This window comes from Bombina bombina, chromosome 4 (assembly GCF_027579735.1).
Source record: "Bombina bombina isolate aBomBom1 chromosome 4, aBomBom1.pri, whole genome shotgun sequence".
Lineage (NCBI taxonomy): Eukaryota > Metazoa > Chordata > Amphibia > Anura > Bombinatoridae > Bombina > Bombina bombina.
In genome coordinates, this window is record NC_069502.1 from 173,285,124 (window position 1) to 173,312,971 (window position 27,848).

General features: G+C 41.1%; 1 protein-coding gene across 2 annotated transcripts in view; it reads right to left on the reverse strand.

The window, feature by feature from the left end:
- ASAP2 (ArfGAP with SH3 domain, ankyrin repeat and PH domain 2) overlaps positions 1-27,848 on the reverse strand; it is a 774,383-nt gene that overhangs the window by 163,676 nt on the left and 582,859 nt on the right. For both annotated transcript variants that reach the window (XM_053709709.1, XM_053709708.1), the window contains exons 10-13: positions 8,475-8,578; positions 8,326-8,395; positions 3,466-3,553; positions 2,376-2,424 (exon numbers count right to left, since the gene is read on the reverse strand). In XM_053709709.1, coding sequence (XP_053565684.1) covers positions 2,376-2,424; positions 3,466-3,553; positions 8,326-8,395; positions 8,475-8,578 — 311 coding nt within the window. The remainder of the gene's footprint in view (positions 1-2,375; positions 2,425-3,465; positions 3,554-8,325; positions 8,396-8,474; positions 8,579-27,848) is intronic.

Genomic DNA, 27,848 nt, shown 5'->3' on the forward strand with positions numbered 1-27,848 from the left:
TTCCAAAGGCCTTTATGTTCCAAGCCATGAGCCCAGTTAACACTACACATAAGCAGATTGAATCACATAACAAATATGATTAAAAAAAAACCCTGTTCAATAATCCCCCTCAGGAGATATTAACCCTTGATTCCAAAATACAAAAGGAGTCCAACTGAGACCCTATAGTCTAGTAAATCCTGCAAGATGGGCAATTCACCGGAAACATTTGTATGACAGTACATTCATGAAGAAGTAAAATAAAACAATCTTACCAGAATCTATGCCGTGGAAACAGGAACACGGCCCTTCAAGTGTGACAGATAGTAGCATCGCCTCCGCCAGAGACTTGAAATAAGAAAGCACGAAGCAAAGCGAAGTTCGACAACGCTGACTGCTTGTGGAGCTGTTAAAATGAGTCGGGATGGTTTCGCAGAAATACTCTTCCTGCATCTCCGGACTCTAACTTTCAACCAGGCCCTCATTGAGAGACTGACAGGATTACTTAAAACTCCTGTCCCATGTCGAAGAGTACTACCCTCCATAAGAGACAAAAAACAAACTTCTGACACTTCTCTGCCAACCTCCTGGGACGAAAGGCAAAGAATGACTGGGGGCTGAGGGAACTGGGAGGAGTATTTAAGCCTTTGGCTGGGGTATCTTTGCCTCCTGCTGGTGGCCCGGTTCTGAATTCCCAAAAGTAATGAATGCAGCTGTGGACTCTTTCCATTTAAGAAGAAAATTAACCTTACAAACTGTGGATGTACTCGGACTAATGAAAAGGCCGACTCAAGGTCACTACTATCACTACTATACATGCCCCACAAGCTAAACCACTGGTTAAAACCTTTCCTCAGGCCTCCCTAAGAGGCCAGATTTTGAGGATATCTGAACTAGAGCACAGGTGAAATAATCAGCTGATTAGCAAACATGTTTATTTTACCTGCTCTCATCCAAGGTAATCCTGAAAATCTGGCCAGTTGGGGAGGCCTGAGGACAGGTTTTAAAAGCAATGAATCACCCATTACAATATATATGCATCATGGGTGAAACAAAAAGTTCCAACTGCATCTTTTTTTTGAGTCTCATCAAAGCAAAAGCAGATTTCTTTTGTCTGATGCTTTATTTCATTTCAATGATTTCATATCTCCTTCAACATAGAGTTTAACTTCTGAATATCCACTTTACAATAATATCTTCCATGACTTTTCCTCTGCAGAAAAGAGGGGGGTTCCTTGACTCATCCTCTGCTAAATTTGCTTTTGTAGAAGAACAGATTATACATAAAGAATCACTTCAGGAGGTGTAAATATGTTCATCTGTCTGTATGATTTAGGTTTCTCAGCTTCTGATCTGCACAAAGGAAAGCAACATGACAACAGCATTTTGTTTTAAGAATTCTAAATCATATTTATTGTTAACTAGGCGAAAAGCCTGTCCAGAGGGCAGTCTATGTATACAAAATATAAACCCCCAAGCTTAAAGGGACATGAAACCCACATTTTTTCTTTCATGATTTAGAAAGAGAATGCAATTTTAAACATCTTTCTAATTTACTTCTATTATCTAATTTGTTTTATTCGCTTGATATTCTTTGCTGAAAAGCATATCCAGATATGCTAAGTAGCTGCTGATTGGTTGCTGCACATAGAAGCCTTGTGTGATTGGCTCACCATGTGCATTGCTTTTTCTTCAACTAAGGATATCTAAAAAATGAAGCAAAATAAATAATAAAAGTAAATTGTAATGTTGTTTAAATTTCTATTCTCTATCTGAATCATGAAAGAAAGATTTTGGGTTTAGTGGCCCTTTAAGTTACAAAAAATAAAAAAGTAAAATTACAGAAATAAATAAACAAAGTTATCCAAAATAAAAAATGTAAACCTAAACTAATACCCCTATAAAAATAAAAAATACCCCCAAAATAAAAACAACCCCTAATCTAATACTAAACTACAAATAGCCCTTAAAAGGGACTTTTGTAGGGCATAGCCCTAAGTTAAACAGCTTTTTTACTTCTAAAAAATACTAAGTCCCCCTAATAGTAAACCCTCCCGACCCACCAAACCCCCCAAAATAAAACAAAAAACCTAACACTTAAAAAAACTAAACTACCCATTGCCCCTAAAGGGGCATTTGTATGGGCATTTCCCTTAAAATGGCATTCAGCTCTTTTTCAAATTGACTGCCATCTTGAGAACATTTTTCTTTTAAAACAAATATCTTGCTATATGTGTATCATTGTAACCAATCTTTCAGTACATCTCTCACAAGTCCTTTTGCTGGATTACTTAAATCCATACTAGTTTACTGTATATAGCAACAGGCTAAATATGCTTGTAAAAGTAAAACTATTACATTTTATAAATGGAAAACCAGCGTAAATAGGGACTTACATTTGGCAATCCTGTTCATCCTCTGCTTGAAAATGATAAGTCCGATCATCTGCAGAGAAAAACAGGCTGAGTGTAAAATAAACATTAAATCTGTGCATAACAACAAGTAATAAAAAAACATAATCAGAGACACACACACATATACAAAACCTACATTTCCCTATAGTAAAATGAATTAGTATCAAACTCCAAAATGCTACTAGGAAGTAGTAAATGAATCAATGATGATACCTGCTGGAATGTCTCTGTCTCCACTAATTTAAAGGAATGGTCTAATCAAAATTAAACTATCATGATTCAGATAGAGCATACAATTTTAAACAACTTTCTAATTTACTTCTATTAACAATTTTTCTTTGCTATCTTTATTTGAAAAAGCAGGAATGAAAGCTTAGTGGCCGGCCCATTTTTGGTTCAGTACCTGGGTAGCACTTGCTGATTGGTGTCTAAATATAGCCACCAATCAGCAAGCGCTACCCAGGTACTGAACCAAAAATGGGCCAGCTCCTAAGCTTACATTCTTGCTTTTTCAAATAAACCAAGAGAACAAAGACAAATAGATAATAGAAGTAAATTAGAAAGTTGCTTAAAATTGCATGCTCTATCTGAATCATGATAGTTTAATTTTGACTAGACTATCCATTTAACCACTTGACTGCTAGAGAAGGCTGCACAGCACTACAAAGCAATTGGTCACATACAATTCCCATAGCCAGGAGTTTAGAAAACACAGTGCAATCTTCCCCTACAAAGGAATTCTTATGGTGCTAGCAAGCAGACTGCAAAATATCACCGCCACAGAAAACGTAGGGAAGATGACAGCGAATGCATAAAGTTTATTTGTGATACTTTAGAATAATCATCTGTACCTCCATAGCTGGGAACATGCACCAGTTGCATGGTCACCAAACTCTCTTCACTTAGATCTACAAAATATGAGTTCTACAATCACTCATCAAAATAGCATTTAAATAAATGATTTTGATACAGTAATATGTAGAGCAGAGATGGTGAAATCCAGTAATAACAATCATATCCATGTGACAAGTTACACAAATCACCAACTAACAAAAACATAAAGGAAACCTACGAGAGATGAGGTCAAAATTCTTTTTCTCCTCAGGGTTTGTTTTTACTTGACAGGTGAGCAGGTTCAGCTTTGCAGGTGGAATGTTAGCCTAATAAAAAACATGAATTAAAAAAACACACTTTTCGATAAACTAAATGATATCTATTATAAATAATCTTTCCATTTAAACGCTACACAATAAAAATTAAAAATATAAGGAGCCAAAGAATGGGAACCATATACATCTTATTTTCTTTTTATTCAATTTGCATTGTGCTAATTAAGAATTAATGAACATTTGAGCACTAATATAAAACAGTGAACGTTGACCACATCTGTTCAATTAAACTGACATTCTGGGGGTCGATCCGATATAAAGCGTCGCCCGCAAAAGCCGGCGACGCCAATAATTGCGCGGATTTGGTATCCTATATACGGCGTAAGCTAGAAGTTACGCGCGTATATTTCTGCCGTCGCCCGCAGTTTTTTGGGCCATAGGCAGGTATACCAAACCCGCGCAGTTTGGTATCCAATATGCAGCGTAAGGACTTACGTGGCGAGAATGGAGAAAACTTACTCCATTTTCACCTCGCCACAAAAAGCAGCCGTAAGAAGCCTTACGCTGACTATTGGAGCCCCGTAACTCCCTAAACTAGCTGCTAAAATAAACCTAACACCTAACGCATGCGCAATGTCTATCTCCCTGTCAACCGCGATCTGCTAAAATAAACCTAACACCTAACGCATGCGCAATGTCTATCTCCCTGTCAACCGCGATCTGCTAAAATAAACCTAACACCTAACGCATGCGCAATGTCTATCTCCCTGTCAACCGCGATCCCCCCCCGAAATCCCTAATAAAGTTATTACCCCCTAAAACGCCGCTCCCGGACCCCGCCGCCATCTACATAAACTAACCCCCTACTGTGAGCCCCTAAAACCGCCGCCATCTACCTTATCTATCCCGTAATCTGACCCCTTACACCGCCGCCACCTATATAAAAATGATTAACCCCTAATTTAATCTACCTACCCCGCCGCCAGCTATGTTATCTATATTAACCCTAAGTATATTATAGTTAATATAGGTATTACATTATATATATTAACTATATTAACCCTAATTATATTAGGGTTAATATAGTTACTATAGTATTTATATTAACTATATTAACTCTATCTAACCCTAACACCCCTAACTAAATTTATATTAAATTAATCTAATTAATTTATAAACTAAAATATTCCTATTTAAATCTAAATACTTACCTATAAAATAAACCCTAAGATAGCTACAATATAATTAATAATTACATTATAGCTATGTTAGGGTTAATATTTATTTTACAGGTAAATAGTTAATTATTTTAACTAGGTATAATAGATATTAAATAGTTATTAACTATTTAATATCTACCTAGTTAAAATAATTACCCAATTACCTGTAAAATAAATCCTAACCTAAGTTATAAATACACCTACACTATCAATAAATTAAATAAACTACAAACATCTATCTAAAAATACAATTAAATTAACTAAACTAAATTACAAAAAAAAACAAACACTAAATTACAAAAAATAAAAAAAGGATTACAAGATTTTTAAGCTACTTACACCTATTCTAAGCCCCCTAATAAAATAATAAACCCCCAAAATAAAAAAAATTCCCTGCCCTATTCTAAATTCAACAAATTTCAAAGCTCTTTACCTTACCAGCCCTTAAAAGGGCCTTTTGTGGGGCATGCCCCAAAGAATTCAGCTCTTTTGCATTCAACAAATACAATCCCCCCCCCCCATTACAACCCACCACCCACATACCCCTATTCTAAACCCACCCAAACCCCCCTTAAAAAAGCCTAACACTACCCCCCTGAAGATCTCCCTACCTTGTCTTCACCACACCGGGACGAACTCCTGATCCGATCCGGGCGATGTCGTCCTCCAAGCGGCAAAGAAGAATTCTTCCTCCGGCGATGTCATCCTCCAAGCGGCAAAGAAGAATTCTTCCTCCGGCGATGTCATCCTCCAAGCGGCAAAGAAGAATTCTTCCTCCGGCGACGTCTTCCTCCAAGCGGCAGCAAAGTCTTCATTCTTCCGGCGGCATCTTCAATCTTCTTTCTTCGCTCCGCCGCCGCGGAGCATCCATCCCGGCCGACTGCTAAACTTGGAATGAGGTACCTTTAAATGACGTCATCCAAGATGGCGTCCGCCGAATTCCGATTGGCTGATAGGATTCTATCAGCCAATCGGAATTAAGTTAAAAAAATCTGATTGGCTGATTGAATCAGCCAATCAGATTCAAGTTCAATCCGATTGGCTGATCCAATCAGCCAATCAGATTGAGCTCGCATTCTATTGGCATGCCCCACAAAAGGCCCTTTTAAGGGCTGGTAAGGTAAAGAGCTTTGAAATTTGTTTAATTTAGAATAGGGCAGGGAATTTTTGTTATTTTGGGGGTTTATTATTTTATTAGGGGGCTTAGAATAGGTGTAATTAGCTTAAAAATCTTTTAATCTTTTTTTTATTTTTTGTAATTTATTGTTTGTTTGTTTTTGTAATTTAGTTTAGTTAATTTAATTGTATTTTTAGATAGATGTTTGTAGTTTATTACATTTATTGATAGTGTAGGTGTATTTATTTTACAGGTAATTGGGTAATTATTTTAACTAGGTAGATATTAAATAGTTAATAACTATTTAATATCTATTATACCTAGTTAAAATAATTAACTATTTACCTGTAAAATAAATATTCACCCTAACATAGCTACAATGTAATTATTAATTATATTGTAGCTATCTTAGGGTTTATTTTATAGGTAAGTATTTAGATTTAAATAGGAATATTTTAGTTTATAAATTAATTAGATTAATTTAATATAAATTTAGTTAGGGGTGTTAGGGTTAGATAGAGTTAATATAGTTAATATAAATACTATAGTAACTATATTAACTATATTAACCCTAATATAATATTAGGGTTAATATAGTTAATATATATAATGTAATAACTATATTAACTATAATATACTTAGGGTTAATATAGATAATATAGCTGGTGGCGGGGTAGGTAGATTAAATTAGGGGTTAATCATTTTAATAGAGATGGCGGCGGTGTAAGGGGCTTACATTAGGGGTTAATAATTTTAATATAGATGGCGGCGGTGTAAGGGGCTTACATTAGGGGTTAATAATTTTAATATAGATGGCCGCGGTGTTAGGGGCTCACTTTAGGGGGTTATAGATATAATATAGCTGGCGGCGGGGTACGGGAGCGGCGGTTTAGGGGTTAATAACTTTATTAGGTTGCGGCGGGGTACGGGAGCGGCGGTTTAGGGGTTAATAGCTTTTTTATTGTTAGGATAGTGAGGGGGGATAGCGGATAGAGGGTTAGACAGTGCGGGCTATGTTAGGGAGGCGTGTTAGACAGTGCGGGCTATGTTAGGGCTATGTTAGGGAGGCGTGTTAGACAGTGCGAGCTATGTTAGGGAGGCGTGTTAGACAGTGCGGGCTATGTTAGGGAGGCGTGTTAGACAGTGCGGGCTATGTTAGGGAGGCGTGTTAGACAGTGCGGGTGTTTTAGACTTTAGTCAGGTTTTATAGGCGCCGGCAGATTCTAACGTGCCGCAAGTCACTGGCGACGCCAGAAATTTGTACTTGCGCAGATTTCTGGACATCGCTGGTTTGTGAGACTTACGGCACTTTAGCATCTGACGGCGACTTATATGGGATGGCTCGAGTTGCGAGCTGAAACTGCGGGCGACGCCGGTCTCCTCGCTTGCGCCGCAAACTGCGATCGATATCGGATCGCGCCCCTAATTTTTAGCCAGCAATCCAATTTTATGTGCCTCTGTAAGATAAGTCTATGAGAATCAATGTTTGAATGTTCAATTTTGCTGTTTCAAATACTGTTTGTGTTCTTAAAGATAATAGAGGTTTCACCAAAATCACTATATGTCTAAGAAACATATCATTCAGATAAGTAAATGGAACATTCAAGTGTTGATTTTCACAGACTTGCATTGAAAGCACTGCAAGTCTAAGAGAATAAAAACATTAATTTACATTTGTTCTTCTGAATGCTGATTCTTATAGATTTGCAGTAATTCAAATACAAATCTACAATTTGGTGAAGTTTATAAGTGAATTTGAAAGAGAAAAACAGAACACTCAAATGCTGATTCACATACCCATACCCTTACAAAGGGACATGAAACCCAGTTTTTGTCTGTCATGATTCAGATAGAGCATACATTTTAAAGCACCTTTTCAATGTACTTCTTTTATCAAATGTGCTTCAATCGCTTGGCAACCTTTGTTGAAGAAGAAGTAATGCACTACTGGGAGCTAGAATGAACACAAAGGGTAAGCTAATCACAATAGGCATATATGTGCAGCCACCAATCACCAGCTATCCCCCAGTAGTGCATTGCTGCTCCTGAGCCTAAGTATGCTTTTCAACAAAGGATACCAAGAGAAAAAATCAAATTAAATAGAAGTAAATTGTAAAGCTATTTACTATTGCATGCTCTATCTGAATCATGAAAGATAAAGTGGGATTTCATGCACCTTTCATTTTTTGTAATATTCTAAACAGCTCAGTGGTTCACAGAAAAAAATATTCAATTAGCAACAGCAACATTCAGTTGTAGAAAAACATTTAAGAATCCAGTTCATGTTGATATCATAGTGTTGTATCTGTTTTGTGAGTTTATGGATTGAAGAATGTGACTGAAACCTCAAAACACCCCCCCCCCAAAAAAAAAAAAAGAAAAAGAAAAAAAGAACAATCCTAAACCTGTGATTGGCAAAACAGTAAGTAGATATTCCATGTTAGGCCAGGAACACACATTCTAAACAAAGTGATATGCATACTTACAGTGCCATGAGATATAGTTAGAAACCCATTCTTTACAGAGCATTTCCTCTTCTGCCAAACCTTTCTTAACCTAAAAAGACACATTCTCTCAGTTATCTTCTAGTATAAGGAAAACATAACAAAAATGAATAATCTCAAATGATCCATACCCATCACTCTTTTTATAGAGGTAGCCACTTCTCTCAGTGCCGTGTTCCTTGTTTCCTTGTGGTTGATGTAAACTGTACGCCGTGCTCTGGCGGTTTTGTGAGTCCTGAAGAATGTAAACAGACTTCTTAATAATTCTTTATATTACAATATATTATTCTGGTATAAGTTTAACCCCTCAGCTCGCTCGGAAGCTAATGAGTTAAATAGTTTTATTTCTTCACTGGATAGTTTCTACATAGTTACAATTGTAACACAATTATTTAGCGCTACAGTTTATATTCTTAATCGTACAATACAAAAGAAATGAAATGGTTTTTTTTTACAGAAAATGCTCAAGTTCACTGTAAATCTGTAATACTTGATTGGACAGTTCACAAATATTGTGCTCTGCAATAAAACTAATGTGATAATAAATTCTTTCAGCTCCTGTAGAGGCAAGATAAATATATTTTATGCCAATGCATTAAACCTTGGCACTAACATACATTATTGTCTTAGTATTTATATGATAAAGTAAAAGCAAATACTCCACATATCATTTAATAGAAAACCCATCTCTGTCCTGGGTCATCTAGCAGGGTAATATGATAAATTACGCCTCAGTATCAATCTGTTTAGATTTCCCAATGACCCCTAACCATAATATTTAAAAACAAATTATAGTAATATTGTTCACATAGAAAATATTGTAATTTGTACGCCTTTTAATGATGCTGTGGGAGCTGTCAGTCACTGGGCATCTATTCCACAGACAAGTTGTGCAATCAAACAACTTTAAAGGGACATTAAACACTAAATAAATTCACAAGCACAGTATTGAGATTGTTCCCCGCCTCCCTCTAGTCATGAGTGCCGCCACGGTGACTTCTGTCTTTCACTACATTCCAGTTCTGACCTGTTTGCACATGTGCAGCAACTCTCCTTCAGATACTTGCAGTGTAACCTAGGTTTCAATATGGTGACACGCATTATTAGAGGGCGGTGCATGAAATGTATTTAGTGTCGAGTGTCCTTTTTCATTGGAGGGGTAGTGAGAGCGCAAATGTTTATAAATGTTTGTCAGAAATGTGACAGATCACTTTTTAAATAATTGTTTTTATTTATTTTGCATGAAAAAAACAGAATTTATGTTTACCTGATAAATTACTTTCTCCAACGGTGTGTCCGGTCCACGGCGTCATCCTTACTTGTGGGATATTCTCTTCCCCAACAGGAAATGGCAAAGAGCCCAGCAAAGCTGGTCACATGATCCCTCCTAGGCTCCGCCTACCCCAGTCATTCGACCGACGTTAAGGAGGAATATTTGCATAGGAGAAACCATATGGTACCGTGGTGACTGTAGTTAAAGAAAATAAATTATCAGACCTGATTAAAAAAACCAGGGCGGGCCGTGGACCGGACACACCGTTGGAGAAAGTAATTTATCAGGTAAACATAAATTCTGTTTTCTCCAACATAGGTGTGTCCGGTCCACGGCGTCATCCTTACTTGTGGGAACCAATACCAAAGCTTTAGGACACGGATGAAGGGAGGGAGCAAATCAGGTCACCTAAATGGAAGGCACCACGGCTTGCAAAACCTTTCTCCCAAAAATAGCCTCAGAAGAAGCAAAAGTATCAAACTTGTAAAATTTGGTAAAAGTGTGCAGTGAAGACCAAGTCGCTGCCCTACATATCTGATCAACAGAAGCCTCGTTCTTGAAGGCCCATGTGGAAGCCACAGCCCTAGTGGAATGAGCCGTGATTCTTTCGAGAGGCTGCCGTCCGGCAGTCTCGTAAGCCAATCTGATGATGCTTTTAATCCAAAAAGAGAGAGAGGTAGAAGTTGCTTTTTGACCTCTCCGTTTACCGGAATAAACAACAAACAAGGAAGATGTTTGTCTAAAATCCTTTGTAGCATCTAAATAGAATTTTAGAGCGCGAACAACATCCAAATTGTGCAACAAACGTTCCTTCTTTGAAACTGGTTTCGGACACAGAGAAGGTACGATAATCTCCTGGTTAATGTTTTTGTTAGAAACAACTTTTGGAAGAAAACCAGGTTTAGTACGTAAAACCACCTTATCTGCATGGAACACCAGATAAGGAGGAGAACACTGCAGAGCAGATAATTCTGAAACTCTTCTAGCAGAAGAAATTGCAACTAAAAACAAAACTTTCCAAGATAATAACTTAATATCAACGGAATGTAAGGGTTCAAACGGAACCCCCTGAAGAACTGAAAGAACTAAGTTGAGACTCCAAGGAGGAGTCAAAGGTTTGTAAACAGGCTTAATTCTAACCAGAGCCTGAACAAAGGCTTGAACCTCTGGCACAGCTGCCAGCTTTTTGTGAAGTAACACAGACAAGGCAGAAATCTGTCCCTTCAGGGAACTAGCAGATAATCCTTTTTCCAGTCCTTCTTGAAGGAAGGATAGAATCTTAGGAATCTTAACCTTGTCCCAAGGGAATCCTTTAGATTCACACCAACAGATATATTTTTTCCAAATTTTGTGGTAAATCTTTCTAGTTACAGGCTTTCTGGCCTGAACAAGAGTATCGATAACAGAATCTGAGAACCCTCGCTTCGATAAGATCAAGCGTTCAATCTCCAAGCAGTCAGCTGGAGTGAAACCAGATTCGGATGTTCGAACGGACCCTGAAGAAGAAGGTCTCGTCTCAAAGATAGCTTCCAAGGTGGAGCCGATGACATATTCACCAGATCTGCATACCAAGTCCTGCGTGGCCACGCAGGAGCTATCAAGATCACCGACGCCCTCTCCTGATTGATCCTGGCTACCAGCCTGGGGATGAGAGGAAACGGCGGGAACACATAAGCTAGTTTGAAGGTCCAAGGTGCTACTAGTGCATCCACTAGAGCCGCCTTGGGATCCCTGGATCTGGACCCGTAGCAAGGAACTTTGAAGTTCTGACGAGAGGCCATCAGATCCATGTCTGGAATGCCCCACAGCTGAGTGACTTGGGCAAAGATTTCCGGATGGAGTTCCCACTCCCCCGGATGCAATGTCTGACGACTCAGAAAATCCGCTTCCCAATTTTCCACTCCTGGGATGTGGATAGCAGACAGGTGGCAGGAGTGAGACTCCGCCCATAGAATGATTTTGGTCACTTCTTCCATCGCTAGGGAACTCCTTGTTCCCCCCTGATGGTTGATGTACGCAACAGTTGTCATGTTGTCTGATTGAAACCGTATGAACTTGGCCCTCGCTAGCTGAGGCCAAGCCTTGAGAGCATTGAATATCGCTCTCAGTTCCAGAATATTTATCGGTAGAAGAGATTCTTCCCGAGACCAAAGACCCTGAGCTTTCAGGGATCCCCAGACCGCGCCCCAGCCCATCAGACTGGCGTCGGTCGTGACGATGACCCACTCCGGTCTGCGGAATGTCATCCCTTGTGACAGGTTGTCCAGGGACAGCCACCAACGGAGTGAGTCTCTGGTCCTCTGATTTACTTGTATCTTCGGAGACAAGTCTGTATAGTCCCCATTCCACTGACTGAGCATGCACAGTTGTAATGGTCTGAGATGAATGCGCGCAAAAGGAACTATGTCCATTGCCGCTACCATCAAACCGATCACTTCCATGCACTGCGCTATGGAAGGAAGAGGAACGGAAAGAAGTATTTGACAAGAGTTTAGAAGTTTTGTTTTTCTGGCCTCTGTCAGAAAAATCCTCATTTCTAAGGAGTCTATTATTGTTCCCAAGAAGGGAACCCTTGTTGACGGAGATAGAGAACTCTTTTCCACGTTCACTTTCCATCCGTGAGATCTGAGAAAGGCCAGGACAATGTCCGTGTGAGCCTTTGCTTGAGGAAGGGACGACGCTTGAATCAGAATGTCGTCCAAGTAAGGTACTACAGCAATGCCCCTTGGTCTTAGCACAGCTAGAAGGGACCCTAGTACCTTTGTGAAAATCCTTGGAGCAGTGGCTAATCCGAAAGGAAGCGCCACGAACTGGTAATGCTTGTCCAGGAATGCGAACCTTAGGAACCGATGATGTTCCTTGTGGATAGGAATATGTAGATACGCATCCTTTAAATCCACTGTGGTCAGGAATTGACCTTCCTGGATGGAAGGAAGAATAGTTCGAATGGTTTCCATCTTGAACGATGGAACCTTGAGAAACTTGTTTAAGATCTTGAGATCCAAGATTGGTCTGAACGTTCCCTCTTTTTTGGGAACTATGAACAGATTGGAGTAGAACCCCATCCCTTGTTCTCTTAATGGAACAGGATGAATCACTCCCATTTTTAACAGGTCTTCTACACAATGTAAGAATGCCTGTCTTTTTATGTGGTCTGAAGACAACTGAGACCTGTGGAACCTCCCCCTTGGGGGAAGCCCCTTGAATTCCAGAAGATAACCTTGGGAGACTATTTCTAGCGCCCAAGGATCCAGAACATCTCTTGCCCAAGCCTGAGCGAAGAGAGAGAGTCTGCCCCCCACCAGATCCGGTCCCGGATCGGGGGCCAACATTTCATGCTGTCTTGGTAGCAGTGGCAGGTTTCTTGGCCTGCTTTCCCTTGTTCCAGCCTTGCATTGGTCTCCAAGCTGGCTTGGCTTGAGAAGTATTACCCTCTTGCTTAGAGGACGTAGCACTTTGGGCTGGTCCATTTCTACGAAAGGGACGAAAATTAGGTTTATTTTTTGCCTTGAAAGGCCGATCCTGAGGAAGGGCGTGGCCCTTACCCCCAGTGATATCAGAGATAATCTCTTTCAAGTCAGGGCCAAACAGCGTTTTCCCCTTGAAAGGAATGTTAAGTACAAAAAAACTCTAAGCCATCTCCGTGGAGATGTTGCCTGTACAACGGCAAAGAGAATGACTGGGGTAGGCGGAGCCTAGGAGGGATCATGTGACCAGCTTTGCTGGGCTCTTTGCCATTTCCTGTTGGGGAAGAGAATATCCCACAAGTAAGGATGACGCCGTGGACCGGACACACCTATGTTGGAGAAACAGAATTTATGCTTACCTGATAAATTACTTTCTCCAACGGTGTGTCCGGTCCACGGCGTCATCCTTACTTGTGGGATATTCTCTTCCCCAACAGGAAATGGCAAAGAGCCCAGCAAAGCTGGTCACATGATCCCCCCTAGGCTCCGCCTTCCCCAGTCATTCGACCGACGTAAAGGAGGAATATGCATAGGAGAAATCATATGATACCGTGGTGACTGTAGTTAGAGAAAATAATTCATCAGACCTGATTAAAAAACCAGGGCGGGCCGTGGACCGGACACACCGTTGGAGAAAGTAATTTATCAGGTAAGCATAAATTCTGTTTTCTCCAACATAGGTGTGTCCGGTCCACGGCGTCATCCTTACTTGTGGGAACCAATACCAAAGCTTTAGGACACGGATGATGGGAGGGAGCAAATCAGGTCGCCTAGATGGAAGGCACCACGGCTTGCAAAACCTTTCTCCCAAAAATAGCCTCAGATGAAGCAAAAGTATCAAATTTGTAGAATTTGGTAAAAGTGTGCAGTGAAGACCAAGTCGCTGCCTTACATATCTGATCAACAGAAGCCTCGTTCTTGAAGGCCCATGTGGAAGCCACGGCCCTAGTGGAGTGAGCTGTGATTCTTTCAGGAGGCTGCCGTCCGGCAGTCTCATAAGCCAATCGGATGATGCTTTTAAGCCAGAAAGAGAGAGAGGTAGAAGTTGCTTTTTGACCTCTCCTTTTACCAGAATAAACAACAAACAAGGAAGATGTTTGTCTGAAATCCTTTGTAGCTTCTAAGTAGAATTTTAGAGCACGAACTACATCCAAATTGTGCAACAAACGTTCCTTCTTTGAAACTGGATTTGGACACAAAGAAGGCACGACTATCTCCTGGTTAATATTTTTGTTAGAAACAACTTTCGGAAGAAAACCAGGTTTAGTACGCAAAACCACCTTATCTGCATGGAACACCAGATATGGAGGAGAACACTGCAGAGCAGATAACTCTGAAACTCTTCTTGCAGAAGAAATTGCAACCAAAAACAAAACTTTCCAAGATAATAACTTTATATCAACGGAATGTAGGGGTTCAAACGGAACCCCCTGAAGAACAGAAAGAACTAAATTGAGACTCCAGGGAGGAGTCAAAGGTTTGTAAACAGGCTTGATTCTAACCAGAGCCTGAACAAAAGCTTGAACATCTGGCACAGCCGCCAGCTTTTTGTGAAGTAAAACAGATAATGCAGAAATCTGTCCCTTCAAAGAACTTGCAGATAATCCTTTCTCCAAACCCTCTTGAAGAAAGGATAGAATCTTAGGAATTTTTATCTTGTTCCATGAGAATCCTTTAGATTCACACCAACAGATATATTTTTTCCATATTTTATGGTAGATTTTTCTAGTAACAGGCTTTCTAGCCTGAACAAGAGTATCAATGACAGAATCTGAGAACCCTCGCTTTGATCAAATCAAGCGTTCAATCTCCAAGCAGTCAGTTGGAGTGAGGCCAGGTTCGGATGTTGGAACGGACCTTGAACAAGAAGGTCCTGTCTCAAAGGTAGCTTCCATGGTGGAGCCGATGACATATTCACCAGGTCTGCATACCAAGTCCTGCGTGGCCACGCAGGAGCTATCAAGATCACCGATACCCTCTCCTGTTTGATCCTGGCTACCAGCCTGGGAATGAGAGGAAATGGTGGGAACACATAAGCTAGGTTGAAGGTCCAAGGTGCTACTAGTGCATCCACTAGAGCCGCCTTGGGATCCCTGGATCTGGACCCGTAGCAAGGAACCTTGAAGTTCTGACGAGACGCCATCAGATCCATGTCTGGAATGCCCCACAATTGTATTATTTGGGCAAAAATTTCCGGATGGAGTTCCCACTCCCCCGGATGAAAAGTCTGACGACTCAGAAAATCCGCTTCCCAATTTTCCACTCCTGGGATGTGGATTGCAGACAAGTGGCAGGAGTGATTCTCCGCCCATTGAATTATTTTGGACACTTCTTCCATCGCCAGGGAACTCCTTGTTCCCCCCTGATGGTTGATATACGCCACAGTCGTCATGTTGTCTGATTGAAACCTTATGAATTTGGCCTTTGCAAGCTGAGGCCAAGCCTTGAGAGCATTGAATATCGCTCTCAGTTCCAGAATGTTTATCGGTAGAAGAGATTCTTCCCGAGACCATAGACCCTGAGCTTTCAGGGGTTCCCAGACCGCGCCCCAGCCCACCAGACTGGCGTCGGTCGTGACAATGACCCACTCTGGTCTGCGGAAGCTCATCCCTTGTGACAGGTTGTCCAGGGTCAGCCACCAACGGAGTGAATCTCTGGTCCTCTGATCTACTTGGATCGTCGGAGACAAGTCTGTATAATCCCCATTCCACTGTCTGAGCATGCACAGTTGTAATGGTCTTAGATGAATTCGCGCAAAAGGAACTATGTCCATTGCCGCAACCATCAAACCTATTACTTCCATGCACTGCGCTATGGAAGGAAGAAGAACAGAATGAAGTACTTGACAAGAGCTTAGAAGTTTTGATTTTCTGGCCTCTGTCAGAAAAATCTTCATTTCTAATGAGTCTATTATTGTTCCCAAGAAGGGAACTCTTGTTGATGGAGAAAGAGAACTTTTTTCTACGTTCACTTTCCACCCGTGAGATCTGAGAAAGGCTAGGACAATGTCCGTATGAGCCTTTGCTTGTGGCAGAGACGACGCTTGAATCAGTATGTCGTCCAAGTAAGGTACTACTGCAATGCCCCTTGGTCTTAGCACCGCTAGAAGGGACCCTAGTACCTTTGTGAAAATTCTTGGGGCAGTGGCTAATCCGAATGGAAGTGCCACGAACTGGTAATGTTTGTCCAGAAAGGCGAACCTTAGGAACTGATGATGTTCCTTGTGGATAGGAATATGTAGATACGCATCCTTTAAATCCACCGTGGTCATGAATTGACCTTCCTGGATGGTAGGAAGAATTGTTCGAATGGTTTCCATTTTGAACGATGGAACCCTGAGAAATTTGTTTAAGATCTTGAGATCTAAGATTGGTCTGAATGTTCCCTCTTTTTTGGGAACTATGAACAGATTGGAGTAGAATCCCATCCCTTGTTCTCTTAATGGAACAGGATGAATCACTCCCATTTTTAACAGGTCTTCTACACAATGTAAGAATGCCTGTCTTTTTATGTGGTCTGAAGACAATTGAGACCTGTGGAACCTTCCCCTTGGGGGTAGCTCCTTGAATTCCAGAAGATAACCTTGGGAGACTATTTCTAGGGCCCAAGGATCCAGAACATCTCTTGCCCATGCCTGAGCGAAGAGAGAAAGTCTGCCCCCCACCAGATCCGGTCCCGGGGCCAACATCTCATGCTGTCTTAGTAGCAGTGGCAGGTTTCTTGGCCTGCTTACCTTTGTTCCAGCCTTGCATTGGCCTCCAGGCTGGCTTGGCTTGAGACGTATTACCCTCTTGCTTAGAGGGTGTAGAACTTGAGGCTGGTCCGTTTCTGCGAAAGGGACGAAAATTAGGTTTATTTTTAGCCTTGAAAGACCTATCCTGAGGAAGGGCATGGCCCTTTCCCCCAGTGATATCTGAAATAATCTCTTTCAAGTCAGGGCCAAACAGCGTTTTCCCCTTGAAAGGAATATTAAGCAATTTGTTCTTGGATGACGCATCCGCTGACCAAGACTTTAGCCAAAGCGCTCTGCGCGCCACAATAGCAAACCCTGAATTTTTCGCCGCTAATCTAGCTAATTGCAAGGTAGCGTCTAAAGTAAAAGAGTTAGCCAATTTAAGAGCATGAATTCTGTCCATAATCTTCTCATAAGAGGTATCTTTATCTAGCGACTTTTCTAGTTCATCAAACCAGAAACACGCTGCTGTAGTGACAGGAACAATGCATGAAATTGGCTGTAGAAGGTAACCTTGCTGAACAAACATCTTTTTAAGCAAACCTTCTAATTTTTTATCCATAGGATCTTTGAAAGCACAACTATCTTCTATAGGGATAGTAGTGCGTTTGTTTAAAGTAGAGACCGCCCCCTCGACCTTAGGGACTGTCTGCCATAAGTCCTTTCTGGGGTCGACTATAGGAAACAATTTCTTAAATATAGGGGGAGGGACAAAAGGTATGCCGGGCCTTTCCCATTCTTTGTTTACAATATCCGCCACCCGCTTGGGTATAGGAAAAGCTTCGGGGGGCACCGGGACCTCTAGGAACTTGTCCATCTTACATAATTTCTCTGGGATGACCAAATTGTCACAATCATCCAGAGTAGATAACACCTCCTTAAGCAGAGCGCGGAGATGTTCCAATTTAAATTTAAAAGTAATAACATCAGGTTCAGCTTGTTGAGAAATTTTTCCTGAATCTGAAATTTCTCCCTCAGACAAAACCTCCCTGGCCCCTTCAGACTGGTGTAAGGGCATGTCAGAACCATTATCATCAGCGCCCTCATGCTCTTCAGTATCTAAAACAGAGCAGTCGCGCTTTCGCTGATAAGTGGGCATTTTGGCTAAAATGTTTTTAATAGAATTATCCATTACAGCCGTTAATTGTTGCATAGTAAGAAGAATTGGCGCACTAGATGTACTAGGGGCCTCTTGTGTGGGCAAGACTGGTGTAGACACAGAAGGGGATGATGCAGTACCATGCTTACTCCCCTCACTAGAGGAATCATCTTGGGCATCATTTTCACTAAATTGTTTGTCACATGCATCACATCTATTTAAATGAGAAGGAACCTTGGCTTCCTGACATACAGAACATAGTCTATCTGATGGTTCAGACATGTTAAACAGGCATAAACTTGATAACAAAGTACAAAAAACGTTTTAAAATAAAACCGTTACTGTCACTTTAAATTTTAAACTGAACATACTTTATTACTGAATATGCGAAAAAGTATGAAGGAATTGTCCAAAATTCACCAAAATTTCACCACAGTGTCATAAAGCCTTAAAAGTATTGCACACCAAATTTAACCCCTATACAGTCCCTGGTATCTGCTTTGCTGAGACCCAACCAAGCCCAGAGGGGAATACGATACCAAATGACGCCTTCAGCACGCTTTTTCAGTGTATCAGAGCTCCTCACACATGCATCTGCATGCCTTGCTTCCCAAAAACAACTGCGCATTAGTGGCGCGAAACTGAGGCTCTGCCTATGACTAGAGAAGGCCCCCAGTGAAAAAGGTGTCCAATACAGTGCCTGCCGTTTTTTTTAACAAAATTCCCAAGATAAAAATAACTCCTCAAAGTAACAAACCATTAAACATGTTTATAAAACAAACGTTTTAGCCCAGAAAAATGTCTACCAGTCTTTAAAGCCCTTGTGAAGCCCTTTATAACTTGTTAGTAAAATGGCTTACCGGATCCCATAGGGAAAATGACAGCTTCCAGCATTACCAAGTCTTGTTAGAAATGTGTCATACTTCAAGCAGCAAAAGTCTGCACACTGTTCCCCCCAACTGAAGTTACTTCATCTCAACAGTCCTGTGTGGAAACAGCCATCGATTTTAGTAACGGTTGCTAAAATCATCTTCCTCTTACAAACAGAAATCTTCATCTCCTTTCTGTTTCAGAGTAAATAGTACATACCAGCACTATTTTAAAATAACAAACTCTTGATTGAAGAATAAAACTACATTTAAACACCAAAAAACTCTAAGCCATCTCCGTGGAGATGTTGCCTGTACAACGGCAAAGAGAATGACTGGGGAAGGCGGAGCCTAGGGGGGATCATGTGACCAGCTTTGCTGGGCTCTTTGCCATTTCCTGTTGGGGAAGAGAATATCCCACAAGTAAGGATGACGCCGTGGACCGGACACACCTATGTTTGAGAAAAAGTTGCGTAAAAATGTTAATTCTAATCTTGAAGCAAGGACAAAGTACATCCTCATTTCCCCATACATAAGTATGATGCAGGCACTAAAGTGGGACAAGCAGGGATTCTACAGCGAGAGCAGGAAAATAAATAAGGAACGGACAATGTTATTTTCTTCTTAGTTAAAGGGACAGTAAAGTTATAATTAGACATTCATGATTTAGACAGAGCATACAAATTTTAAACAACTTTCCAATTTACTGCTATATTTCATTTGCTTCCTTCTCTTGTTATCCTTTGCTGAAGGGTTTATCTAGATAAGCTCAGGAGCAGCAAATAATCTAGGTTCTAGCTGCTGATTGGTGGCTGCATATATATACCGATTGTCATTGGCTCACTCATGTGTTCAGTTAGAAACCAGTAGTGCATTGCTGCTCCTTCAACAAATGATACCAAGAGAGTGAAACAAATTTGATAATAGAAGTAAAATGGAACATTGTTTAAAATTGTCTGTTCTAGCTAAATCATGAAAGAAAAAGTTTGGGTTTCATGTTAAACATTTTACAGGAAAATGTTGAGTTGAATGTCCCTTTAAGGCTGATAAAAAGAACTCCCAATGCTTTAATGGTAGACAACAAACCTGACAAAGTGTTTTTTCTCTGTACAGGAGCATTTGTTAGTTTATGGCAAGAATGCCTCCCTGAGTTGTTTTTTTTTTTATTTCATGCATAATTTAAAGGGATATGAATTTTCTTTTGTGATTCAGACAGAGCATAACATTGTAAAAAAAGTTTCCAATTTACTTCTATTAGCAAATTAAATGTTGTGTGTTGAAGAGACACCTAGGTCGCCATCTGGAGCGCTACATGGCATCTAGTACTCTTGCAAATAGACAACAATCTTGCAAAACTGCTACCATATAGTGCTCCAGAAACGGGTCGTCTCCTAAGCATACGTCACTGCTTTTCAACAAAAGAGAATGAAGAAAAATTGACAGAAAGTTGATTAAAATTGCCAGCTCTATCTGAATCATGAATTATTTTTTTTGGGTTGCATATCCCTTTAAAGTGAATGTAAATGTTGATGCTAAAGTGCCCGGTTTTAAAAAATTTGATTAAAAACAGGGGCACTTTAAATTCAACAAAATTTACATTTCACTCGTGCTGTGAAAAAACACTTACCTTTTAATCTTCACAGCAGCTCCAGCTTCCTCCACCCGTCGCAAAGCCTCTTCCTGGGTCTAAAATGAGGAGTCCGGCTTCCTCCAATCACGGCGTTGAATCAGACACCGATTCACCCGGTGGGGAAGCTGTGATTGGAGGATGACCTATCCATCATTTCTGACATCAGAAATAGCTTGCGACAATCGGAGGAAGCTGGAGCTGCTGTGAAGATTTAAAGGTAAGTATTTTTTCACAACAGGAATGAAATGTAAATTTTGATGAATTAAAGTGCCCCTGTTTTTAATCGAATTTTTTAGCATCAAAATTTACATTCACTTTAATGTACTCTTCTGAAACAAATAGACTGTCCCTTTAAATATAATTATTTGTTCTGGTCCATTGAAGTGGGAGGCAATTTAGGTTAACTAAAATTGTCTCTAAGCCCATTTAGTGTTAATAAACATAAGATAAAACATAAACTGGGACAGGAAGAAACATCTTTTGATTTGATGTGATATGTTCCCTGTCCATCAACCTAGAGAAGGAGCGAAGTACATTTGGAAAACTGCAATGGCTATAGGCAATTCATATTTTGTAACTTGTATCAAGATGAAATAATAAAAAGACCATTCTACAGTGCCATGCAAAAAGATACAAATAGTTGTTAGCAGTCACATGCCAGGATTCGGGATTTCAGGAGCAGACATGCACCACAAAACACTAGTATTCTATATTAAAGCACTTACTCTCCTAGACTTCGGTCACAAAGAGTGATAGCATTTCAGGAAAGAAGGAAATACACAATGAGTTACAGCATTGTTAATCACATAGAATATTAAAAAAGGCTTAGTCCTTATTTAAATTGCTTTGTGCTCCTTGCAGCTAAACTGAGGATTTGTTCACGTTCACAAAGAATTAAACTGATAGAAAAATAAAAAAAAATACTGGCAACCAAGCAACAAGTAAATGTCCTAGCTGCTTATGCGTTTTCTCAAGGTAAACAGCAATATTTCATAAAGAGTCTCAAATAGCCACTTGAACCATGAATAAATACTTCAGTAATAACACTTCAGCTACATGTTCAGAATTAATTGCTAGACATGAAAAGTGTGGTACAAACTTCTAGAAATACAAAGGAGGCATTTGCTAGCGTTTTACTGCTCTTTTACGTTTACTGTCCTGGTTACCCTCTCAGTAAAGAGATGGCTACAGTAAAGGGATGGCTACAGTAAAGGGATGGCTACAGTAAAGGGATGGCTACAGTAAAGGGATGGCTACAGTAAAGGGATGGCTACAGTAAAGAGATGGCTACAGTAAAGAGATGGCTACAGTAAAGAGATGGCTACAGTAAAGAGATGGCTACAGTAAAGGGATGGCTACAGTAAAGAGATGGCTACAGTAAAGGGATGGCTACAGTAAAGAGATGGCTACAGTAAAGAGATGGCTACAGTAAAGGGATGGCTACAGTAAAGGGATGGCTACAGTAAAGAGATGGCTACAGTAAAGAGATGGCTACAGTAAAGGGATGGCTACAGTAAAGGGATGGCTACAGTAAAGGGATGGCTACAGTAAAGAGATGGCTACAGTAAAGGGATGGCTACAGTAAAGGGATGGCTACAGTAAAGGGATGGCTACAGTAAAGAGATGGCTACAGTAAAGAGATGGCTACAGTAAAGAGATGGCTACAGTAAAGAGATGGCTACAGTAAAGGGATGGCTACAGTAAAGAGATGGTTACAGTAAAGGGATGGCTACAGTAAAGGGATGGCTACAGTAAAGAGATGGCTACAGTAAAGGGATGGCTACAGTAAAGGGATGGCTACAGTAAAGGGATGGCTACAGTAAAGGGATGGCTACAGTAAAGAGATGGCTACAGTAAAGAGATGGCTACAGTAAAGAGATGGCTACAGTAAAGGGATGGCTACAGTAAAGAGATGGCTACAGTAAAGAGATGGCTACAGTAAAGGGATGGCTACAGTAAAGGGATGGCTACAGTAAAGGGATGGCTACAGTAAAGGGATGGCTACAGTAAAGGGATGGCTACAGTAAAGAGATGGCTACAGTAAAGGGATGGCTACAGTAAAGGGATGGCTACAGTAAAGGGATGGCTACAGTAAAGGGATGGCTACAGTAAAGGGATGGCTACAGTAAAGGGATGGCTACAGTAAAGGGATGGCTACAGTAAAGAGATGGCTACAGTAAAGAGATGGCTACAGTAAAGGGATGGCTACAGTAAAGGGATGGCTACAGTAAAGGGATGGCTACAGTAAAGGGATGGCTACAGTAAAGAGATGGCTACAGTAAAGAGATGGCTACAGTAAAGGGATGGCTACAGTAAAGGGATGGCTACAGTAAAGGGATGGCTACAGTAAATGTTCCATCATGTTTATGATAAACAGCAACATTTATATACTTAAAGGGACAGTACACTGTAAAATTGTTTTTCCATTAATGTATTTGCAATGACTTGTTATACCAGCTGCAGAGTATAAAATATTTGAAAAATTACATTTTCGGGTTTATTTGTGTATATGAAGTAGCTGGTTTTGTGCTTTGAAACCACAGCCTATTACAAGGGGTTGAACTTAAGGTAATATCAGATCTCATTATGTTATCACTTTTATGTACACAGACTGGCTTCCTTATCTTATAATTGTCTGGAACACCAAAGCTCAATACATAGATAGAACAATGGGAAATTATCATTTTATTACTTAACTATCATGCCCCCACTGAGGGTGTAATCTCTTCTGCTGGCTGTGTTTACTTAGGCTTGTCAATAGCCTATAGCTAAATCAGCTATTTCAAATGCCAAAAGAGGGGTAAAGGAGCTACTTGCAACCAATTTAATACACTCTAGCAGGTAAAAAGGATCATTGGGAATAATTTAAAGGGGAGAAAGTTTTTGGGTGAACTGTCCCTTTAAGCTGCCCAGATGATAGAATAAGTCTAAAGTATCTCCGGGATAGGTTTCTTCATCACCTTATAGGCTACAATGAACAGTACATTGGGAAATTTGTGAAATATCCAATATAAGGCATATTTATTTGTAATATTCATGTAGACAAAATAATAACTTGTTAGTCTGTCTGCGGTAATTTACAAATATGGACAGTAAACAAAGTTTAATATTTAAACAGTTTCCTTATCGCTAGTTTCTGAAGGGAAAAAATGAGAGAAAAAATAGCTATCATAAGAAACGTGAGATTTTGATAATATGCCCTTGCTGGAGAATTATTTTTAAGTCTTGATGAAATATGCTTTAAAAACGGACAGACAATAGATTTCTGATCTCATCTGACTTTAGTGATGGCTGATGAGGCAGAAATAAGCACTTTAGAGACCTTTCATGAATCGTTCATGTAATAACTTAGGACCTATAGATACTAATAAATGAGTAGGCTTTGTATCAGCGGGTCAGTAGTCTAAGGAACATCAAGTCACTTTTATCTTAACTGTGACCCAGGGATATCTCAGGTAGTAATGCACATAGTACTGTACTAGAACCTTTATTCATCTTACATAGACAGCAACATTTGGAATCTTCCCCATTATCATGTTGCTTAAGGACACAGAGGATGAGAGGAAAAAAGCAGAAACACATAACCCAGCAGAAAACATAAATTATGCTTACCAGAGTCCACAGCTTCATTCCTTACTTGTGGCAATTCAGAGCCTGGTCACCAGGAGGAGGCAAAGACACCCCAGCCAAAGGCTTAAATACCTCTCCCACTTCCCAGTCATTCTGCCAAGGGAACAAGGAACAGTAGGAGAAATATCAGGGTATAAATGGTGCCTGAAGAATAAAAAAAAACAAAAATTTTGGTCTGCCCATCTGAGAAATTCGGGCGAGGGCCATGGACTCTCCTCATACAGAAGGAAAGGAAATTATCTGGTAAGCATAATTTATGTTTTCCTTCTTAATATGAGGAGAGTCCACGGTTTAATTGCTTACTTGTTTGAAACATATACTCAAGCTCTAGAGGACAATGAATGAAACGGGAGGGTAAAAGGAGAGGCGGACCCTATTCTGAGGGCATCAAAGCCTGCAAAACCTTTCTCCCAAAAGCTGCTTCACCCGAAGCAAAAACATAAAACTTGTAAAATTTAGAAAAGGTATGTAAGGAGGACCAGGTAGCCGCCCTACAAATCTGATCCATAGAGGCCTCATTCTTGAAGGCCCAAGAGGAAGCCACTGCTCTAGTTCAATGAGCCTTAATCCTCTGAGGAGGCTTATGTCCCGCTGTCTCATAAGCTAAGCGAATAATACTCCTCAACCAAAAAGATAAGGAAGTGGACGAGGCCTTCTGCCCCCTATGCTTCCCAGAATAGACAACACATAAAGAAGAAGTCTGTCTAAACTCCTTCGTAAAGATAGAACTTCAAGGCCCGAACCACATCCAAATTATGAAGTAACCGAAGGAGGAGTATTAGGACACAAGGAAGGAACCACAATCTCCTGACTGATGTTGCGATCTGAAATGACCTTATCAGCATGAAATACTAGGTAAGGAGGCTCACATTGCAAGGCAGCCATTTCAGAGATTCTGCGTGCTGAAGCAAATTTAATGTCAACTACATACATAGGGGCCTATTTATCAAGCTTCAGGCTCACCAGAAACACAAGTTATGGAGCAGCGGTCTAAAGAAGAAATAACCTGTCCGCCTGAGGCGGCGGTCAGAGATCGCCGGAAATCAAACCGATGCAATACGATCAGGTTGATTGACACCCCCTTTTAGAGGCCGATTGGCCGCAAATCTGCAGGGCGGTATTGCACCAGCAGTTCACAAGAACTGCTGGTGCAATTATAAATGCTGACAGCATATGCTGTCAGCATTAATCTATGTTCAGATTCAAAGAGTATTCCAGCCACCAAGTTTTCTTAAAAGACCTTTATTTCACATGGGGTCCCAAACAAACAGTTACAACGTTTCAAGCCACACCAGGCTCTTAATCATGTATGTACATGATTAAGAGCCTGGTGTGGCTTGAAACGTTGTACCTGTTTGTTTGGGACCCCATGTGAAATAAAGGTCTTTTAAGAAAACTTGGTGGCTGGAATACTCTTTGAATCTGGATTGACTGGGACCTGGCAAGTCCTTTTTTGTTCCGTGCCCCACTGAAAAAGCAAAGGTGTGCTGTTTCTTCAAAATCATTTGTGGATCAAGGGCATTAATCTATGTGCAGCGGACATGACCGGCACTATCAGATCATGTCCGCTCGCACATTAGTAAATAGGCCCCATAGGTTCAAAGAGAGCCTTCTACAAAACTTTAAGAACAATTTTTAAACTCCAAGGAGGAGCGCTAGAGTTAAACACAGGCCTGATTCTAGCCAGAGCCTGAACAAAAGACTGAACATCTGGAAGCTCAGCGAGCCTCAAGTGCAGTAAAACAGACCATCCTGGAGAAAGGAAAGAATCCTGGAAACCCTGAACTTATGCCAGGGGAATCCACGCTCTTCACACCAGAATAAGTAGTTACTCCACACCTTATGATAGATGCGACGAGTAATCGGCTTACAAGCTTGAATGAGAGTATAAATAACCCTCTCAGAGAAACCTCTCTTGGCTAGAACTAAGTGTTCAATCTCCACGCAGTCAGCCTCAAAAAATCTAGATTTTGATGAACAAAGGGACCCTGTTTCAGCAGATCCCTGCGACAAGGTAACCTCCATGGAGGAGATGAGGACATTCCCACCAGGTCCGCGAATCACATCCTTTGCGGCCACAATTGAGCAAATAGAATTACTGATGCTTGCTCCTGCTTAATGTGGGCCACTACACGAGGGAGGAGTGGTAACGGCACTGCTAATGCATCTATTAGCTCTGCCTGAGGATCCCTGGACCACGACCCATATCTGGGTAGCTTGGAATTGAGCCGGGGCGCCATGAGATCTATCTCCGGCGTCCCCCATCTGTTGCAAATCTCCGCCAACACCTCGGGATGGAGAGACTATTCCCCCGGATGAAAGGATTGTCTGCTGAGGAAATCCGTTTCCCAGTTCTCCACACCCGGAATGTGGATCGCTGACAGCGAGCAGGTTTGGGCCTCCGCCCATTCCAGAATCCAAGATACATCCCTCATTGCTAAGGAGATCCTCGTCCCCCCCGATGGTTGATGTAAGCCACAGAGGTAATGTCTGATTGGAATCTGATAAACTGGGACAAACCCAGAAGAGGCCAAGCCTTCAGAGCATTAAAGATAGCTCGAAGTTCCAAAATGTTGATCGGGAAGAGATTCTTCTTGAGTCCACAGGCCCTGTGCCTTCCTGGCACCCCAAACAGCTCCCCTTGCGTCTGTAGTCACAATCTCCCAGGATGGTCTCAAAAAGGACGTCCCTTGGGAGAGGTGATCTGGACAGAGCCACAAAGAGAGCGATTTACTCGACCGGTTGTCCAGAGAAATCTGTTGAGACAGATCCGAATGATCGCCGTTCCACTGTCTCAGCATGCACAGCTGAAGTGGTCTGAGATGGAATCTAGCAAAAGGAATGATGTCCATACAGGACACCATAAACCAATCACCTCCATAAACCGAGCCACAGAGGGCCTTAAGGAGGTCTGGAGGGCAAGATAAATGGAAGTTAGCTTGTAACGTCTCTGGTCTGTAAGGAATATCCTTATGTATATGGAGTCTATTATAGTACTCAGGAACTCCTCCCTGGAACTGGGAGTAAGAAAACTCTTCTCTAAGTTTATCTTCCATCCATGAGATTGAAGAAAAAGAAGATCTTTCGAATGGTCTTCTGCCAGACGACAGGATGTTGCATGAACCAGAATATAGTCCAAGTATGGCGCTACTGCTATACCTCTGGTTCTGGCCACTGCAAGCAGAGTCCCTAGAACCTTCATAAAAACTCTTGGAGCAGTAGCTAGAGCAAACGGAAGTGCAATAAACTGGAAATGCTTGTCCAGGAACGCAAACCTTAGGAACTTGAAGTGTTCCTTGTGCATTGGAACGTGAAGGTACACATCCTTCAGATCTATCGTGGTCATGAACTGACCTTCCTGAATAAAAGGAAGGATGGACCTTATTGTCCCAATCTTGAATGAGGGGACGGATAGGAATTTGTTTAAGCACTTTAGGTCCAGAATCGGGCGAAAAGTTACCTCCTTCTTCGGGACCACAAAAAGGTTTGAGTGGTACCCCAGACCTCTTTCTGCCAGAAGAACGGTACAATGACTCCCAGGGAGAAAAGATCCCTCATACACCCTAGAAAAGCCTCTCTCTTTTCTGGCCTTGAAGACAGGTTTGACAAGAGGAATCTGCCCCTGGGTGGATGAGACTTGAAACCTTATCCTGTATCCCTGAGCGATCACCTCCATGACCCACAAGTCAAGCATGTCCCCAAACCAAGCTTCAGAAAAGAGTAACAGTCTGCCCCCTACACGATCCAGAGCCGGATCTGGGGCCGCCCATTCATGCCGATTTTGACTCTGCGGGCTTCTTTTTC